Source organism: Antennarius striatus, chromosome 3 (assembly GCF_040054535.1).
Source record: "Antennarius striatus isolate MH-2024 chromosome 3, ASM4005453v1, whole genome shotgun sequence".
Taxonomy (NCBI): Eukaryota; Metazoa; Chordata; class Actinopteri; order Lophiiformes; family Antennariidae; genus Antennarius; species Antennarius striatus.
In genome coordinates, this window is record NC_090778.1 from 15,664,196 (window position 1) to 15,680,957 (window position 16,762).

General features: G+C 42.9%; 1 protein-coding gene and 1 long non-coding RNA gene across 2 annotated transcripts; both read left to right on the top strand.

The window, feature by feature from the left end:
* The first annotated feature begins 2,350 nt into the window (after positions 1-2,350).
* LOC137593199 (uncharacterized) lies at positions 2,351-3,579 on the top strand. Its single transcript, XR_011035097.1, has 3 exons — positions 2,351-2,462; positions 2,770-2,832; positions 3,267-3,579. It is a non-coding gene; the product is annotated as an uncharacterized lncRNA (long non-coding RNA).
* Positions 3,580-5,089: 1,510 nt separating this feature from the next.
* On the top strand, positions 5,090-16,171 carry hic2 (hypermethylated in cancer 2). Its single transcript, XM_068311110.1, has 2 exons — positions 5,090-5,176; positions 13,563-16,171. Exon 2 carries the CDS (start codon positions 13,613-13,615, stop codon positions 15,353-15,355), a length of 1,743 nt encoding a protein of 580 aa, XP_068167211.1. The 5' UTR covers positions 5,090-5,176; positions 13,563-13,612; the 3' UTR covers positions 15,356-16,171.
* Positions 16,172-16,762: the final 591 nt, after the last annotated feature.

A 16,762-nucleotide genomic window follows, 5' to 3' on the forward strand; every position in this document is an offset into this window, starting at 1 on the left:
TACAGGGACATATTCAATATTTTTCTAACTTTGGGGCAGCAAGGTGACCACATTTTACACAGGGAGCCCAATGAAATGTGCAACATGCACATTACTTTTTAAAATTGTGAGAGGTAGAGCAGCAGGCAGCTCCTTCGTGGTGCGCCCCCATGAGCAATTTTTAAGGGGACAGTGCCGTGCTCCAAGACTTAGTGGACTGAGCTACTGCTGCCCCAAAATGTTAGATCTGTAGCCTCACATGTTTATTAAATAAAAATAGAAGCACAATTAATTTCAAACATGCCAGCATTATGTGAGGTGACACAAATGCTCAGAACACATTGGGCAGAATTTTCACATGGAAAAGTGATGTATAACACAATTGTATCTGGTGCACACTGGAAGGTATTTACTGATATTACTGTCCTCTGACCAAGATAAAGGTTGTTCTAGATTTTACATGACATTTTAGAGACCATAAAAAATTACCTCATGATTCCAGCTCAGATATTTTTGAAAAGATGCTGAAATCAGTGTGTGTGTAATGACGTAAAATAAAAAATTGAGAAGCCTATACAGAAATGCTGATATATTAAAAATTGAGTCACATTGTGCCTTCAGGCATGAAAGCATATTTACCTCCACCTTTGCAGGGCAGACACCAGACATAAAGCTCTAAAGACACTGGACACAAATATTCATATCACATGTTTTCTGGAATACCTGTGACACACGTCTACTATACCATGCTTTCTGACACCCTTGGATTCCAACTTGCCTTGTGAGGAATGTTGAGATGAGTAATGTTGCTGACACCATAAATTTAATAGATTCACTAATTGCTACTAATTTATCAAAAATTGTAGACAATCTAATTTAATTAAACCTGATACATACAAAGACAATTAAATACTCCTCAAGAATCAGATTGCTCAAAATCTGACTATTAGAAAAGTAACAGATGTATGGCTTCACCTTCACTGGGCATCCTTCATGCTCTCTCCCCACTTACCTGGTATGCGATATAACATTTTTCTGAAAATAAATTGCTAAACATTGTTCTGATCAGTGCTAAAAAGACAACTAACAAATGATCCACTGTATATGTCTGTTAATGTAGTGTATGTCTGGTGGTATGTCCTGTCCTGTGATGTCAGCGTTTCTTTTGTCTCCAGGTGTGTATCCAGTAATAATTATTTATTATGTATGGGATTAATAAAGTATCTATCTATCTATCTATCTATCTATCTATCTATCTATCTATCTATCTATCTATCTATCTATCTATCTATCTATCTATCTATCTATCTATCTATCTATCTATCTATCTATCTATCTATCTATCTATCTACCTACCTACCTACCTACCTACCCACCTATCTACCTACCTACCTACCTACCTACCTACCTACCTACCTACCTACCTACCTACCTACCTACCTACCTACCTACCTACCTACCTACCTACCCACCCACCTATCTACCTATTTTATTCACTTGAAATTAACCAAATAAATAATTATAGTTGCTGTGCTATTCAGTCGCTGAAGCTAAAAAGATATCAATCAAAGATGACCATATAGCATGCAAACATAACAATGATTTTAAAAAAAGCAAAATGGTTTCAATGTCAAAGTGCACTGTGGTGAGACCAAGGTGATTCAATCCTGTCTGCAGAAATGAAAAAGATGACCGGAAAAAAATCTGATTAGTGGGAAATTACTGAGTGCTGCAATAAAAAAAATAAGTCCAGAAGAAAAAAAGGAACCATCTGGAGTTTGTTAAAACTATTGCGCCTCACTGAAATGGGTCTAGTGAGACCCCTGGGTTCTCCTGGATGTTTATGTTTGACTGTTAACTTGTGGTCCACTTGGGATTTAGGTTCCCCAGACCATCATCCTCCTGTAAGCTTGACTGTACATAAACCAGAGCCAGACATACACCCTCTCTGCTGAATTGCTGCCGGTGTAACCATGTTGACTCCGCAGCAATGACTAACCACAGCCAGGGTTGGTCTCTAGTGCTCCCCCCCACCAGCTTTGGCAACGTGCTGATGATCGTTTTCAGCATTTGCTTAGCTGCAGCCATCATCTTCATGAACGTGTCTGTGTTTATTTCCATCCTGATGAACAAGGCCCTGTCCAGGGAGAACCGCTTCATGTACATGCTGAGCACCTGCCTGAGTGACACCTGCACCGGCGTGTCCTACTATTACGTGGGCGTACTTGACGTGGAGGACCGTATCAACTCCCCAACGAGTACCCATTTTATTGTTCCCACATTTCTGGGACTGTCGTTCATCGCCATCCTGGCGGCTCAGGCCGACAGATACCATGCGGTGGCGTCACCTTTTAAATACTCTCAGGTCATGAGCCGCAACAGAACCCTGGTGGTCATCTTTGCGTACTGGGTTTACGCGTTCTTGATAGTGGCCGTCAACAACCTGGTAAAGGTGGGCATAGCCAGGCAGATCACGATCTTTGGTACGTTTGTGGCGAATATTTTCAGTGTGATTGTAATGATAGGGCTGAATATACGACTGTTCCTCATAGCCAGGTTCCAACTAGGTAAGGAGCCTCCTTCTGAGGACAGAGAGAACAAACGAGCGTCGATTTACCTTATTTTAGTGGTAGCTCTCTTTTTCTTGGGGGCTTGGGTTCCAATATTTTGTCATGTTGCAACCTGCAATTTAACTAGAATAGCCTGTTACGTGTTTAAGAATGAAGGCACTGATCCTATACGGATTTTGCCCCGAATTAACGCTTTGACGACTCCCATCTTGTACATAAGGGGGTGCGCTGCGCTCCGAACGACGCTGTTGACCAAAGTGTGGAAAAGCCGCTACAGGTGGAGGTGAGAGTGGGTTTGAAGGGTTTGCACACCAGCTTAATATCAGTCAAAGATATTCGTCATGATACTTAAATACACATTTCAGACGTGTAGCGCTATTATTTAACTTTATTATCACCTGAAGTGTTGTGATTGGTTGCTCCACATTTGTTGGCTGATGCTTGGCACAACTTGTCATAGTTGTTGCTATGGGTATAGTGGAGCACCGATGTACGCTTGCACTGACACTATGATTATGCATTAATGGGAAATTTTAAGCTTTCACATGGTTTGAAAGTGGGGTTTTTTGGGATGAAAAATGTTTCGTGTTCTATATGTCTCTATGAATTCTTTAGCTAGAAAAACGCGTAGACAAACGTCTTCAGTTTAATTGAATTGATAATTTATGACTGAAAGTGGAATTTGATCCAAATGCTCTTCTCTCTTTTTCTGTTAAGGAAGCACAAATGGGAGCTCGGCCCAAAACGCACCCGGTTCCCGCGTCGTTTAAAGGTCGGATCGCTTTCCAAGTAGGAGTTACGCAAAGACAATCAGCTCCATGGCTGTCTGCCCGGTGTGGATACACAGAGGACAGCTACACGCATCGAGGATGACTGTAGAAATGTTTTCCATGCGCAGACTCGGGACACTGAATGGCGGTTTGTTTTCATTACTATTAGAAGTCAAATATTTTTTTTTGTTTAAAGTTAATTCTAGATATCTAGGCATGAGAAATGTTTTTCAAAGTAATCATGGAAATTACAAATGAATTCTCAATCGAATGGTTAGATCATTTCTGTTCATTTGTTTAGATAAACTTCCTAAACGTATGTGTGCGTGTCTGCTTTATTTTCCTTTGTCGACGCCTTAAATAATTCTCTTAAAAATGCCCTTAGGTGAAATACACAAACAGACGTCTTACAACGAGCTTGCGGCATTTTGGCACCGACACACTGGTGTAGTTCCAAATAATCATGTAAGACTCAATAAAAAAAAGATTTTTAGGATATGAACAGTTTGATGATGAAAATGCGGCACCTCATAAACAGTCGAGTCCAGATTGAATTAACATTTGCATGACGCGCCAGTGAAATACAGGCTGTTCCAGCTGATGACAGGAGGTTTACTCTTATGGGAAGTATCGAACATGTGTTTTCACATGTAAATGTACCCATCTTCCCCTCAGAGAATGCAGATCCCTCGGCGAACGCAGAGTGGCAGAAGAGCGCTTTGGCACTGCGCCATCCTGTCTATCTCCACGGAATGTGAACCATAAACATTACGCACGGGAGATTAAAGTTAGACTTTAGGCTCAGTCAGTCTAGTGTCGCTGGACAAGAACAGTCCATTTGCATTCATCAAGGTAATCTCCTTGATTGACGCTCAATAAGTGGATTGTAGGTGAGGGCCATTATCTTTACTATCAGATGAAGGCTGGTCCGGTACTACTGTGTAAACAAACGCACATCTGGTGCCCACTATCTGAAGCCCCACAATTTCTTTCAATTCTGATGACATGTTTAACAAGTATGGCCACTCCACAGATCTAGCTTTGGCTGTCAGGTAAAACGTAATCTCTCATATTTCGGGCGATATCTTAAGTCAACCCAATGTCATTCCAAATTGGATGGACGGATTTATTTGTGGTGACTGCAATAAAACCACTAAACACACCTTTTGTTGCATTAGTCTGTATTCTACCAATGAAAAACCATTGAGCTCAACATGTACACTACAAAAAATGTTGATTTATCTCATGTGTGTGTCACTGCAGCGACTTCTATTTAAACGTAGTGAAGCTCTACAACATTTAGTTTACTTGATTAAAACAAATTGATGTCATCAGACTGATCTCATCACTCCTGATTCAGTCATTCTGTCAGGTAACACGATTCTTGTTATTTGTTGCTTTTACGCGCAGCTCGTTGAAGCGCATGTATTTATCCACACTGTCACAAAACAATATGTTTAACTCTTCATTTTATTTAAAGCATAAGATCAAACACTAATATATAAACCCACTGGTCCAGCCAGTCAGTTCTTACAGCGTGGAGCTGCAGTATGAATTCAGTGGGATAGGACCTAAAGCACAGCTCCAACACATCATGTCACACCCTCTGTTGTTCGCCCTAGCTCTACCATCTTACAGGTAAACGTTGCCAGGGATCCTGGGCTGTAAAAGTAGCCGAGCCCTCCCACAGTGGGATGTTTTCTCTGCTGCACTCTGGGCTGGTTTCTATTCAAATGTGGGTCAGGGGTGAGGAAGCCTATAACGTCATAAGCTTTGCAACATGGCGTCCCGAAGGCTGTGAGATGAGCAAGAGGATGGTAACGAACGCTTGAAGAACGATCCTACCGATGTAATAAGGTATCTAAATGAAATCACTTCTCGTTTTTGGTTTTAAATTTGTAACAGTTCTGATTTGCTTCGGTTTTGAGTGGTTTTTTTCCTCGCAGCCGCTGCATGGATTGTAAGGGTTTTTTTCGGCGCAGCGGTAATGTTTTTTTCCTCCACGGCGTGCCAACAAAAAAGGGTCTCCAGTCGGCTTGGCAAGCCCAGAGATACGCGTCTTGTTTGTTTTCGGGTATATCGGGACTCCTGCTCGAAATATCTGGAGAATGTTGAACTGTTTACGAATGTTGTGCGTTCATTTTCTTTTTTTTTTCTTTTTTTTTTTTTTGCGTCGTGCGCTTGGAAGCGATCCCAGGAGTGTGTAACACGTAATTAACCAGGGTGGCACATTTGGCGTCAGAGGAGATCCACCACATAGTCTTGACGCTGCGCTTCCCTAAAATGTAACATTTCCACAAGTCTTTTTGGTTTTGTTTTTTTTTTAAGTCTTTTACCATCCAGCATTTTTTGATAAATTGATCCGGAGAGTTGACAGGAAAAAAAAAAAAAGGTTCCGTTTAAAAACGCTCTCATCTCATCTAGAACAATGAGGCACTGTAAAATAAAAGTAACTTTAAGATAATGTGATCTATAACGTGGGATCGATGGGACGATTCTTTTCCGCACTGCATTTTGCGCAATTTGCTCTGGCATGCACCGCGATGTTTCAACCTTTTTTCTTCAGTGCGACCTGAATTGTGTGTATATGCTGGTCTTGATTAGTTCACATTGACTCGTAAATATTCAGGTACTTTTTGGATTAAACGTGAATTTTACACTAGTGGAAGATTCTGCTTGTCTTCTTGGTTTAAGACTGTTCACTACTGCTCACTAACCATTATTATTATCATCCACACTGTAGCCGCAACAGTGTGCGTGTAACGTTGCATTGTGACCCAAAACCTGCTGTGCAGTACAGGAAGAAGAAGAAAAAAAACCGCATATGGATTTTTGGTTGTAATATAATTCGGATTAAGTTGTAAACGACAAAATCCGTATGCACTATTGATTATTTAATTCAGGCCAACCTCAAATCACTTGGCAACTAATGGAACGATATTTGTACTCAGGTGTGAAGGCAGCTTGGCTCCTCAGGTGAATAGTGCAGTTAAAGTACCAAGAGGCATGTAGATAATGGGGCACAGGAATGTCAGTAATGTGAATTCCTTTAAATGGTTGTTGTATAGCCAATGTTAAGTTCTGTTAAAAACATTTCCAGTCTGGGCTATGACGCATACAACACAAAATGACTCAACTTGGACTTCTGATTATATTTTATGGTCTATTTTTACTTGTGTGAGACACCATTTAAATTGGTTACACTTGGAGCTTGAATACTAAATGTTGTTCCAACAGAGGCTCCACTTACTTTTATTTTATTCGGTTGTCATATATGAGAAAAGTTGTGCGTCGTCTTGTTTGTGTCTTAATCACACAACACAAACTGTCTTCATACATGTTTTTCATCGATGTTTTGAATGTTGTGTCTTGGAAAGTTTTAGTCACAACATTTATGAAATTTGAAGTCAAATGTATTTTGTATTTCTTGTTAAGGTTGTTGGATGCTCTAGTGTTGAATTGGATGATTGTATTTTGGCTGGGTACTCTGACCCTGAAGTGTGTGTGTGTGTGTGTGTGTGTGTGTGTGTGTGTGTGTGTATACGGGTACTCTGGTGTCACAACAGCTTGCTGTATTTTGCTTTTCCACAATACAGTTTCATGTATAGCGCTCAGGGTTTTTGTAGATTGATGTGTTTTCTCCAAATACATTTGACACAATAAACAATCTCATCTAGCGATCCTGGTAAAGTTGGAATTTCCGGGCCTTACCGATTAGATTTGTTGGATGATGTCGATGCTTCATCTGTGACGGCAGTAAGCTTTGAAGACTTTGGTCTTGATTCCATTGTTGTATTTTACTGTGTTTCTCTTAGTTACACAACAAACCCAGAGAGATGATGACCCTGTGTGGGTCAGGATATCAGATCATATTTTGACTCGATACTTATCCGTGTTTTATTTGGGCTCGGTGTCAGACATTCGGTGCGACCTCTACAAGAAACAACAGCATTGAGAGGATTCTATTGACCAAACAGTTTCACTATATTATCATCGTAGTCGTTAGTCTGTATACATCCACTGTTGTTAAATACAGAATGCTGTTGGTGCTTCTTTACATTAACTGTGGAACTAGTTAATATCTGTCTTTAAAATGACCGAGTCAGGTCAACTGATCAATGTGACTAGTTCCATTGATTACTCTGGTTTCTAAAGTGGGGCCTGGAGGGTAATTTGAGGCTGTGTTTGCGCCTCATGATCCTCATGATCAGCCGGTTGGTCTTGCCTCACCCTATGTGTGATTTCCCATTCTCAACACAGGCTCTGTATCCTGAGTACACTGTGATCGTGGCTTACGGTGTTGTTGTGTGTGGGCAGCACAATGCAGTAAGGCTACTTACGCTATATGTTCTGCTGACATGTGAGACAAGGGCTTATATATATTGTGCTTGGCTGTCGTATCTGTATGGATCTTCCTGTTTGGTGCTGTCTGTTGGAGGGTAGTCTAGTTTGTTGAGTGGCTGAAGAACCCCAGGGCAGGATTGTTGTTCTCTTAAAAAGGAGAAACAGTCTGAGGAATGTAGCACTGATAGCCATAAGGTTATGCAGCGTTTAAAGGCTGAAGTAGAATGGGGTGGGGGTGAATGTGTGTGTGTGTGTGGGGGGGGGCATCCCTGTAAAACCTTGGACCATACAAGATCTCTCCTTACCCAACATGCCCTCTGTCCTCTGCAGAAACGTTATGCTCCAGGTCATGTGGCTCTGCTTCTTTTCACAGGTAGGGAAGGGGTGGGGGTGGGGGGGGGTTATCTCATCAATGCAGTCCCTTCGCTCAGGACAGAGGTCACTTTATCACACCAATCATACTGTATGTTCATTTACTAGTGAAGTGACTGATTGCTTCTCTTTCGACGGGGGTACGTTGTGAGGTGTAGCACGTGACATTAGCTTCTCTTGCTCACGCCTCTGAAAATCTAAGCGTTCATTTCAGTCTTCATATTTAACTTCTCCTGATTATACTTCTGATGCTGCCACTGACACACAGTATGCAGCACAAAGGCAGTGACAGAGCGTAGTTGCACCCTTACACAAGCTATAGGCACAGAGAAAGGTTAACGTGACTTTTTCCAAAAGATATGATTTTGCTTTTTTTTTTTGCGTTTACATATCCAGAACTGTTTTTGTCTGAGTCTCATATTTTAACTTGGTTAATTACATTTGACAAATGTAGTTCATGTGTTATTTAAATGCCTGTGCATGTGTTATTTTAAATATGAACTCATTTTTTCTTTCCTTAACTAAATTGCTGGACGCTGAAGATTTGAAAGGATTTTTCTCTAATAAACTGTTCTGACATTTATTTTAAGACAAAACACCACTAAACTTGGAAATTTTAGAGAAGCCCTATATTTCATAATAAACTGTGGTTTGCTCCAGTTGCTGGTGCTACTTTTTATGTGAAGTATTCAGGGATGTTCTGTGTTCAAATGTACTTCTTTAACATTATTCCTTCACAATAACACATTGAAAACTTCCCTTTAGAATTTCTTTGAACATTTATTTAACATTTAAAAAGGGAAGTTGCCACAAGCCATGTCAAATTCTGCACAACCTTGCCAGGAAAGTGGATTATGAGGTTTTATAGGAACCATTATACCTTGAGGCCACTGAACTTTTGTCTTCATGCATTACTGACTTCTGCATGGACATACCAAACCTTCATCAATCATTTAAACTACTGTTCTTTAAATCATCATCTGCAGAAAGTGAGATTGGTTTGATTTTTATCTTTTTTTTTTGTTGGGCTCCCCGTAATCTTTTACTTAAAAGTTGTGCCATTATTACGCAAATGTTCAGCACTAATTTTTACATTTACCAGAAGGAGAGGGTGGGGTGCTGTGAGTAACTTTCAAATGTAGGTAACATTGCTGCACACACAAGTGTGATTGCACCTGTTTCTACCTTCCTCTTATTTTTACTGTTGTTCTCTTCCGTGCATCAACTAAATCCTGACATGTATTAAGACAGCAGTTTTTTCTTCACACACAAACTGATCCATGGATTTGAGCACAAGAATTTTTTTGCACATGCTAGAGGAATCACCTGCTTTATGTGAGACTCTTTTTGTCAGTCTCTGCTGCCCAACTCCTGCACATCTGGGGTAAACAGTGACCACCGAACACCTGCTGTGAAAAAACGGCTGGGGTTCTTTTCATTCCACTGCTCCCTGTGCAGGACGTGTTGTCTGCGACATGGCCACACTGCTGGACAGAAAATGAACCGTAATTGGAGAGGTTTTACCCAGACTACAATTTGCACACTGTAGTTCACGTGCCTGTGTTCTTTTGACATACAACACAGGGTCATGCACCTGTTTTCTCATGTTTGCATTCAATGCAGTTGATGTAATTTAAAACACGACTGATCAAGCCTTAAATCTTGTCAAAATTGTCCAGCTTGGCGTTTCCGTTGCAGCTTTTCTGATATGGCTCGCCAGATTGGGATCAGTGTCCAGGGTTGATGTTCTGCGTAAAAGTTATTATAGGGAATGAGTTTTCAACTCCTTTGATTGTGACTTAGTTGTTTTGCATTTGCAATACAAAGTAATGAAATAAATAAATTTCTACTGTCTAAATAATGTGATTTGTTTTACATTTTTCTGCATTTTTAAAAACAAAAAGACCAATTGATGAAACAGGCAGCTTTATTTATAATGTTAGATGCAGCTCTAGTTAGGAGCGAGTAACAGAGAAGCAGCGCTATTCGGTTTGATATGATTACCCATACAGTCCTATTTACTACTGTGTGAAGTCGTAATAACTGCAGTACCCTTTGCTGTTGCTGGACCCAAGCTCGGCGTCAGCCATGTTGAAATGGCTCAGAGGTGGTTTGCTTCGTGTATTTCAAACTGGCTTTGTACCATCCCCCTTACACCTCCCCCACTCCCTTTGCCCACCAGCATACTCTCTGGGGGTGTGTGTCTAAGTGTGTGCTGTGTGCATGTGTTTAAGTGCACTGTCTGTCAATGTGTGCACACAGAGAGGCCTTTAGCTGGTGCACATGATTGGCTCTGGCTCCTTCAAACCGTCTTAACATGATCATTTGTCTCCTCTGCCCAGTACAATACCACCATCTACCCAGTTTTACAAACTCAGTACTGTAAATGGTCTGAAGGAATCTCTGTGAAAGGTAACACTGCCATAAAGCCCAGGTTGGATATATTTTTAAAATCTTGCTGTCCTCCTTTCTGTTGGTTGTTTAGCAGTTGACCTTTAACAGTAGTAGGGTGTGTTTTGTTATTGCGCCACAGGACTTTGCCTCACCTCTGCCCTCTCTCCTGGCTCTCTGCCCTCCGTTCAGGAGATTAGTGCCACAGCCCGCTGCTCCCTCTCAACTTCACTGCAGGAAAACTTACTTTAAAAGCTTTACTAGCTCACCGTTTAATCCATAAACCCCTTGAGAAAAGGATGCAAGGACAAGCCGCAGTAAATGAAGTCAAACCAGATCATCCAGGTTGCTGGTATAACCAGTTTAATTGAGAGCATACTGACGTTAATATATCGCTAGGGGCATTTCCATGCTCAACACACATACAGATATGTTATCCTGGTCATGTCTGTCATATCCGCGTAAACATCCCTGCTGCGTCATCCTCCCAACAGCAGTCTCTTGAAATGAATGAAGATTGAGGTTCGGTAGTAGGGTGTGGCATTTTTAAAGATTTCCCCGTCTGTCATCAAACTTCTATAGTTTTAGTAGTGCCAACAATATAGGCAAGGTAAACTGATCCTCTGTTGGTGTTTGAAGGACTACTTCTCCTGTAGACCGCAGTCCAAGGCCAGAGCTGTCTGTTTTGTGCCATATAAAGTCAGACAATCCTCACAGTTATCACAATCCTCGTGATCAGTTATCTTGCAATCGCTCAACTTCCCTGCCTTCCTCTGCAGTGGCCTTAAAAAGACACAGATCCAAGCCTGCAGGAAATACTGCTCACCAACTACGTAACATTACACACATGATATCGTCAAACTGAACGTGTCAGCCTGGCTCTTCATGTAGGGTTGTCTTCCTAATCATTCATCCATCCAGTTTACACCTTAACTGTGAGTTGGTAATGCTGTAACAGAACGTGTTTGATCGGGTATTGAACATGTTTCCACAAACTGCAAAGACTGCCCACCCTCTTACAGGAGCTGCCATGATGGTCCTGGCCTGTCTGTCCCCTGTGGTATTAAGCCTGCTTTCCTGGGCAGCACCATTGGAAGTGGAGCTGGGCCTACACGTGTCCCACCCAAGCTGCATATAGATCAGCCGTAATCCATTAGCAGCTCCCAGGAATCCAGCCGGCACAGCACAGCACTGGAGAGGCCAGGGGGAGAGGGTAGCTGAGTAGGGTGATTGGGTGGGGGGGAGGGTTGGGGGAGGGCTTTTTTTTTCCTCCTGCATTGGCTTCACTACACTGAGCCCAGCCCCCTTTTTATGTCGGTCTGCTGGAAAAGCCTCCAGAATCCCCCCATAAAGCCTGCAGAGGTGTGTGTATGTTAAGAGAGACTTGACTGATATATGGCTTCCTGGCTGGCATCACAGCAGAGGCCCTTCTTTTCCAACCCTCTTCTCCATTACCGCCTGCAGGGTTTGACTGCCGTGCACCTTTTGTAGCACGTTCTACCATTAACTGCGGATCTGGGTTGTGCATTCCAGTATAGCTCATTTTTATTCACGTTGGGGATGGCAAACTGTTCCCGGGATGCGCCTGCATGCCCAACGAGGGACTGGTGAGGATGGGAGGATCGAGGGGAGAGGGGGAGAGGAGGAGAGGAGCCGAGCAAAGACGGGGGGAGGGGAGGAAGACCATGAGAAGTGTCAAAAGCAGAGAAGACAAGCCCAGGCCTGGACCTGGGAGAAATGATCACTCCAGTAGAACTGCCTTTCCTGTATCAGCTAGACATCTTCGTTTAACAGCTTTCAGTGTTGTTGTTTTTTACAGTGTCCTCACTATCAACAGCTAACAATGCCTTCGTGTGTTGTCGCTCAGTGGTATTTTTTATAGTTCAAATGTGTGTTTCCGCATCGTCTGCCTGGTAACAGTAAACCTGAACCAAAGAGCTTTCGTCAGTATATACTAGTATTGGGTTTAGCCAAATGTTCTACCTTTAAGCTGGTCTGGGTGAGTTTCTGAATCAAATCCTTCTTTTCTGCTTCCATAAACAGTATTTGTACCGTCTTGCAATGTGGTATTCCTTGTTCTGATCAAGCGCTGTAAAAAAATTGTGCTTTTCCCCCACATTCCCAGTTTAGGACATACATTTCACATGACAAACCCACCTCATTCGTAATGTGCTTTTATTTAATCAAATATTTTTAATATACAGGTATGTTCATTGTCAGACCTGAAGTAGAGAACTCGTAGCTAATTGATTGGCGGTATACCGTTGGACTGTGAGACTGTCCTAATTCCAGAAATAAGGGCCTGTCTGGGAGATCAGGTGTTACTGTCCTTGTATTTGAGCCACACCCTGCCCCCTGCCCCCACCTCCACTGCCCTAGCTCCTGTGTAGTTTTACCTGCTCCGGTGTCACCTAATCCCCACCCCCGGCTTTGCTGTGCCACCGACCCCCACCCCCAAACAATAGGGCTGGGCTGCCATTACCATGACCTAATAGAGACTAGAATGAGCTTCCAAGGAGGGCACTGCACTGAATCTAGAGTTACTCTGTGGAGATATGGAAGAGGAGGGAGGTGCCTAGAAAATAAAAGGAATCTCACCCATGTTTGTCCTCCACCCTGGCTTTTGTACCTGATTCATATACAGTTGCAATTTGTTTAAAAAAAGAAAAAAGGTTGGGAGGGAAGGACGTAAGGAAGGAAGTTGTGGCATTTTGAAACAGTTTAGTGCTGTGTCAGAACCAAAGTCTAAGATAACGTTGAAGATGCAGCTTAATTGTTAAATGTGTAAGGCGTACAGTCTCTGCAATTATCAGTGTTTTAAACCTGTTGTAAGTTTTAATAATACTGAAGGATTTAGTAAACTAGAGACTGAGTAGCCCTAGGACAAAAGCATATTGCTCTTGTTGCCACCAAATCTGTGAATGCCAATATAGACCAAGTAAAAAATTAGATTTTTGTCTTTCTCTTCTGATAAAATTTTATTTCAGTTTGAATTATTTTTCTGTGCTCTGTTGAGATCATAAGTCTTTCATTAATTTCGTCATCCTTATCAACTACAATATTCAAGCTGCCATTTGTCATCCATCAATCCAGTTCATGTCTCCAAATTTTAAGCATATTTTTGATTTCTTTCCAGCTTCAGGTGGTGCTCGTGTAGGAAGAGAGAAGGAACGAAGGAAGGTGGAAATGGAGCTGCCAAATCATGCCAAGCAACTGCTGCTACAACTCAACCAGCAGAGAGCCAAGGGCTTCCTGTGTGACGTCATTATCGTGGTGGAGAACGCTCTCTTCCGTGCCCACAAGAACATCCTGGCGGCAAGCAGCATCTACTTCAAATCTTTGGTCCTCCACGATAACCTCATTAACCTCGACACAGAGATGGTTAATCCCTCTGTATTCAGACAAGTTCTGGACTTCATTTACACTGGGAAGCTCTTGTCCTCATCGGACCAGAGCAGTGAGCAGAACTTCAGTGCCCTCTTAACCGCAGCCAGCTACCTCCAGCTCCATGACCTCGCTGCTCTGTGTAGAAAGAAGCTTAAGCGCAACGGTGGAAAGCCCCTACCAGGAAAACCTTCCACTCCAGGTCCCCTTAGCCGCTTACGCCTCAACAACCAGCGCCTTTCTTCTTCTACTCCTGCTGGCCCCAACAACCACTATCCATCAACCCCTTCTGACGCCGACCAACCACCACCAGATGAAGGCCTTCGGGACAAGCTCTCAGATGATGAAATGTTTGTCGGCAGCTCTGGGAGGAATGGGAATGGGGGAAATGGCAGCAGTAATGGTAACCTCAGCAGTGGAGGAAGTGCTGGTGAGCCAGATCTTGGATTGGACCTGTCCAAGAAGAGCCCTCCCTCTGGCACAGCCATCGATGCCCTTAGTCCAAACAGTAACTCCCAAGAATCCCCTCAATCTGCCTCAGTATCCACAACCAACAGTGCCTCACTGGATGATTCCTCTGCTACCCTACCAGGTGTGGACACCTGTGGTTTAGAGACCATGGAACTCAATTCTTCCTCCTCCAAAGCCTCAGAGGAAACCCAAAACCAGTCTGATGGCCCCCCACCACAGAAAAAATCGCGACAAGGCGCTCGCAAGAACGAGTGGCCGAAGAAGGAGGCATCAGGTTTGAAGTCTGAAGATCATGACAGGACCCTGGTCAACGGGGTGATTGTGGGTCCTAAAGACGGCCGTTCTTCTGGGGTTGGTGGAAAACGCTTAATCTCTGACCAGTGTAAAGATGAGGAGGATGGGGGAGAGAATGGCCAGGATCACAGCGAAGAGAGCGGGCAAAGTGATGGAGAGAGCGCTGGAGGTAGAAAAGGAAGAGGAGGGGGACTAAGCGCCAACTACGTCTACCGGCAGGAGGGTTTCGAGCCAGCTTTCGGAGACAACCTCTATGTGTGCATTCCTTGTGGTAAGGGCTTTCCCAGTTCTGAGCAGCTGAATGCTCATGTGGAGACTCACACTGAGGATGAGCTCTACATCAAAGAGGAGGGAGGGACCTTTGTTAAGGAAGAAGATGAGGAGGAGGCAGAGGACCTCTCTGCTCCTATGGGTCCAGCCAACTTTGGCTCTGAAACACGTCCATTCAAGTGTACAGTCTGCAGTAAGAGCTACAAAGACCCAGCAACGCTGAGACAACATGAAAAGAGCCATTGGCTAACCAGGCCTTTCCCTTGTAACATCTGTGGCAAAATGTTCACCCAGAGAGGGACCATGACGCGCCACATGCGCAGCCACCTCGGCCTCAAGCCGTTTGCATGTGAGGAGTGTGGCATGCGCTTCACGCGCCAGTACCGTCTGACAGAGCACATGCGAGTCCACTCTGGGGAGAAGCCGTATGAATGCCAGCTATGTGGGGGGAAATTTACCCAGCAGCGTAACCTCATCAGCCACCTGAGAATGCACACCTCACCCTCTTAGAAATGCATCAAGCCAAAGAACTCTGGGAATAGAAAATTAACATTTCTCTACCTTTCTTTCCTCCATCTCAACAGCAAAAGAAACGCACATATACACCTTCACATGCAGACGCAGTTAAAACACCATGATTTCAGTTTACGACGCCCTGGCTAAGTGAATGATGTAGCTGATAGCCACAGTGGGCTGCTGGTGACTACATCTTGTTGTTGCAAGATTTTTGTCGTCATTTATATCAAGTGACTTTTGCTCACCTCTCAGGAGTTTTAGAGGGATAATTACGCCTGTCTCTCTCCAAAGTCACAAAGCCATGTTGGATTGGCATGACTTCTGGTTTGTGTTGCAAGTCTGTCAAATGTGAATGTGGGTACTGATATAATGTCAACGCCCGCCCCCTGCCCCCTCACCTCATGCCCCTCAGCAGCCTTTCAGTCTTCTCCTTTGAGCACTGAGTCATTATGTTTCTCAGATTGTTACTCAAATTGGTTTACTCAAGAGTCTCCCCTGTACTCCAATGCTATTTTAACCAAAAACCTGTGCAAACAATACTGGCAATAATTCAGAAAAAAAAGATTATTTCTACCATGACAGCTTTATATCCTTTGCTATGTTGGTGATGGGGATCTGTATGTAAGCGGAGGGGTAACTGGGTTTGGGATCATGCTTTAACAAAGTCCTGAAAGAAGTTTTCATGATGGGATAATTAGGTTTTACTTTAACAGAAGGCATATTCTCCCTATTGCTGTTAACAGTAGTACAGAGAGGATTTTCATTGTTTTTGGTTTTGCCTGCTAGTGCTCCCAGGAATGAATCCTGGTCCGAAAGAAGAGCCCATTGAGGTACTTGTTTTACTTGTAATGTTTCAGTGAATGTTTAAACTGGAAGTCTTGGGATTTTTCTTGGGGAGGGGTTTGGGGTGGGGGTGGCTTTGGGGTAGTTTGCTGGGGTCAAAGAAAAGGGTGTTTTAGATTGAACGTAATGTTCAGTGGGTACGTTTATATTTTGTCTGTATAGCTTTCCTCCCCTCAGAAAAAAGAACAGTCTATTTATATAGGCTTGTGACCTCGCTACCTCTGATTATTCTTATAAATTCTATGTTGATTAGTTGAAAGTTCCAATGTAATTAATTGTAAAAAGTATGTAGATTATGATAAGTTTTGACCTAATGCTTTAACCTGCCCATCTCTCAACACAGGTTTTTAACGCTTATATATTTTAAACATTTTAATATTGCTTTAGCTGTTGTTTTAACTTGTCAAATAGCTTTTGGGTGCCCTGTTCAGTGTGGCCCCACCTCAGAAAGTGTACTGTAGCTTCCTGCCTGGAGCAAGTAGTAGTTAGTGCAGATGTTTAGCGTTCCAAAGATCTTAATGAATGTTGAGGAGAACAGAGCTAACTAACAAACATTGC

Excerpts from the sequence above, each read along its gene's own strand:
- hic2 (XM_068311110.1), top strand. The coding sequence starts at position 13,613 with ATGGAGCTGCCAAATCATGCCAAGCAACTGCTGCTACAACTCAACCAG.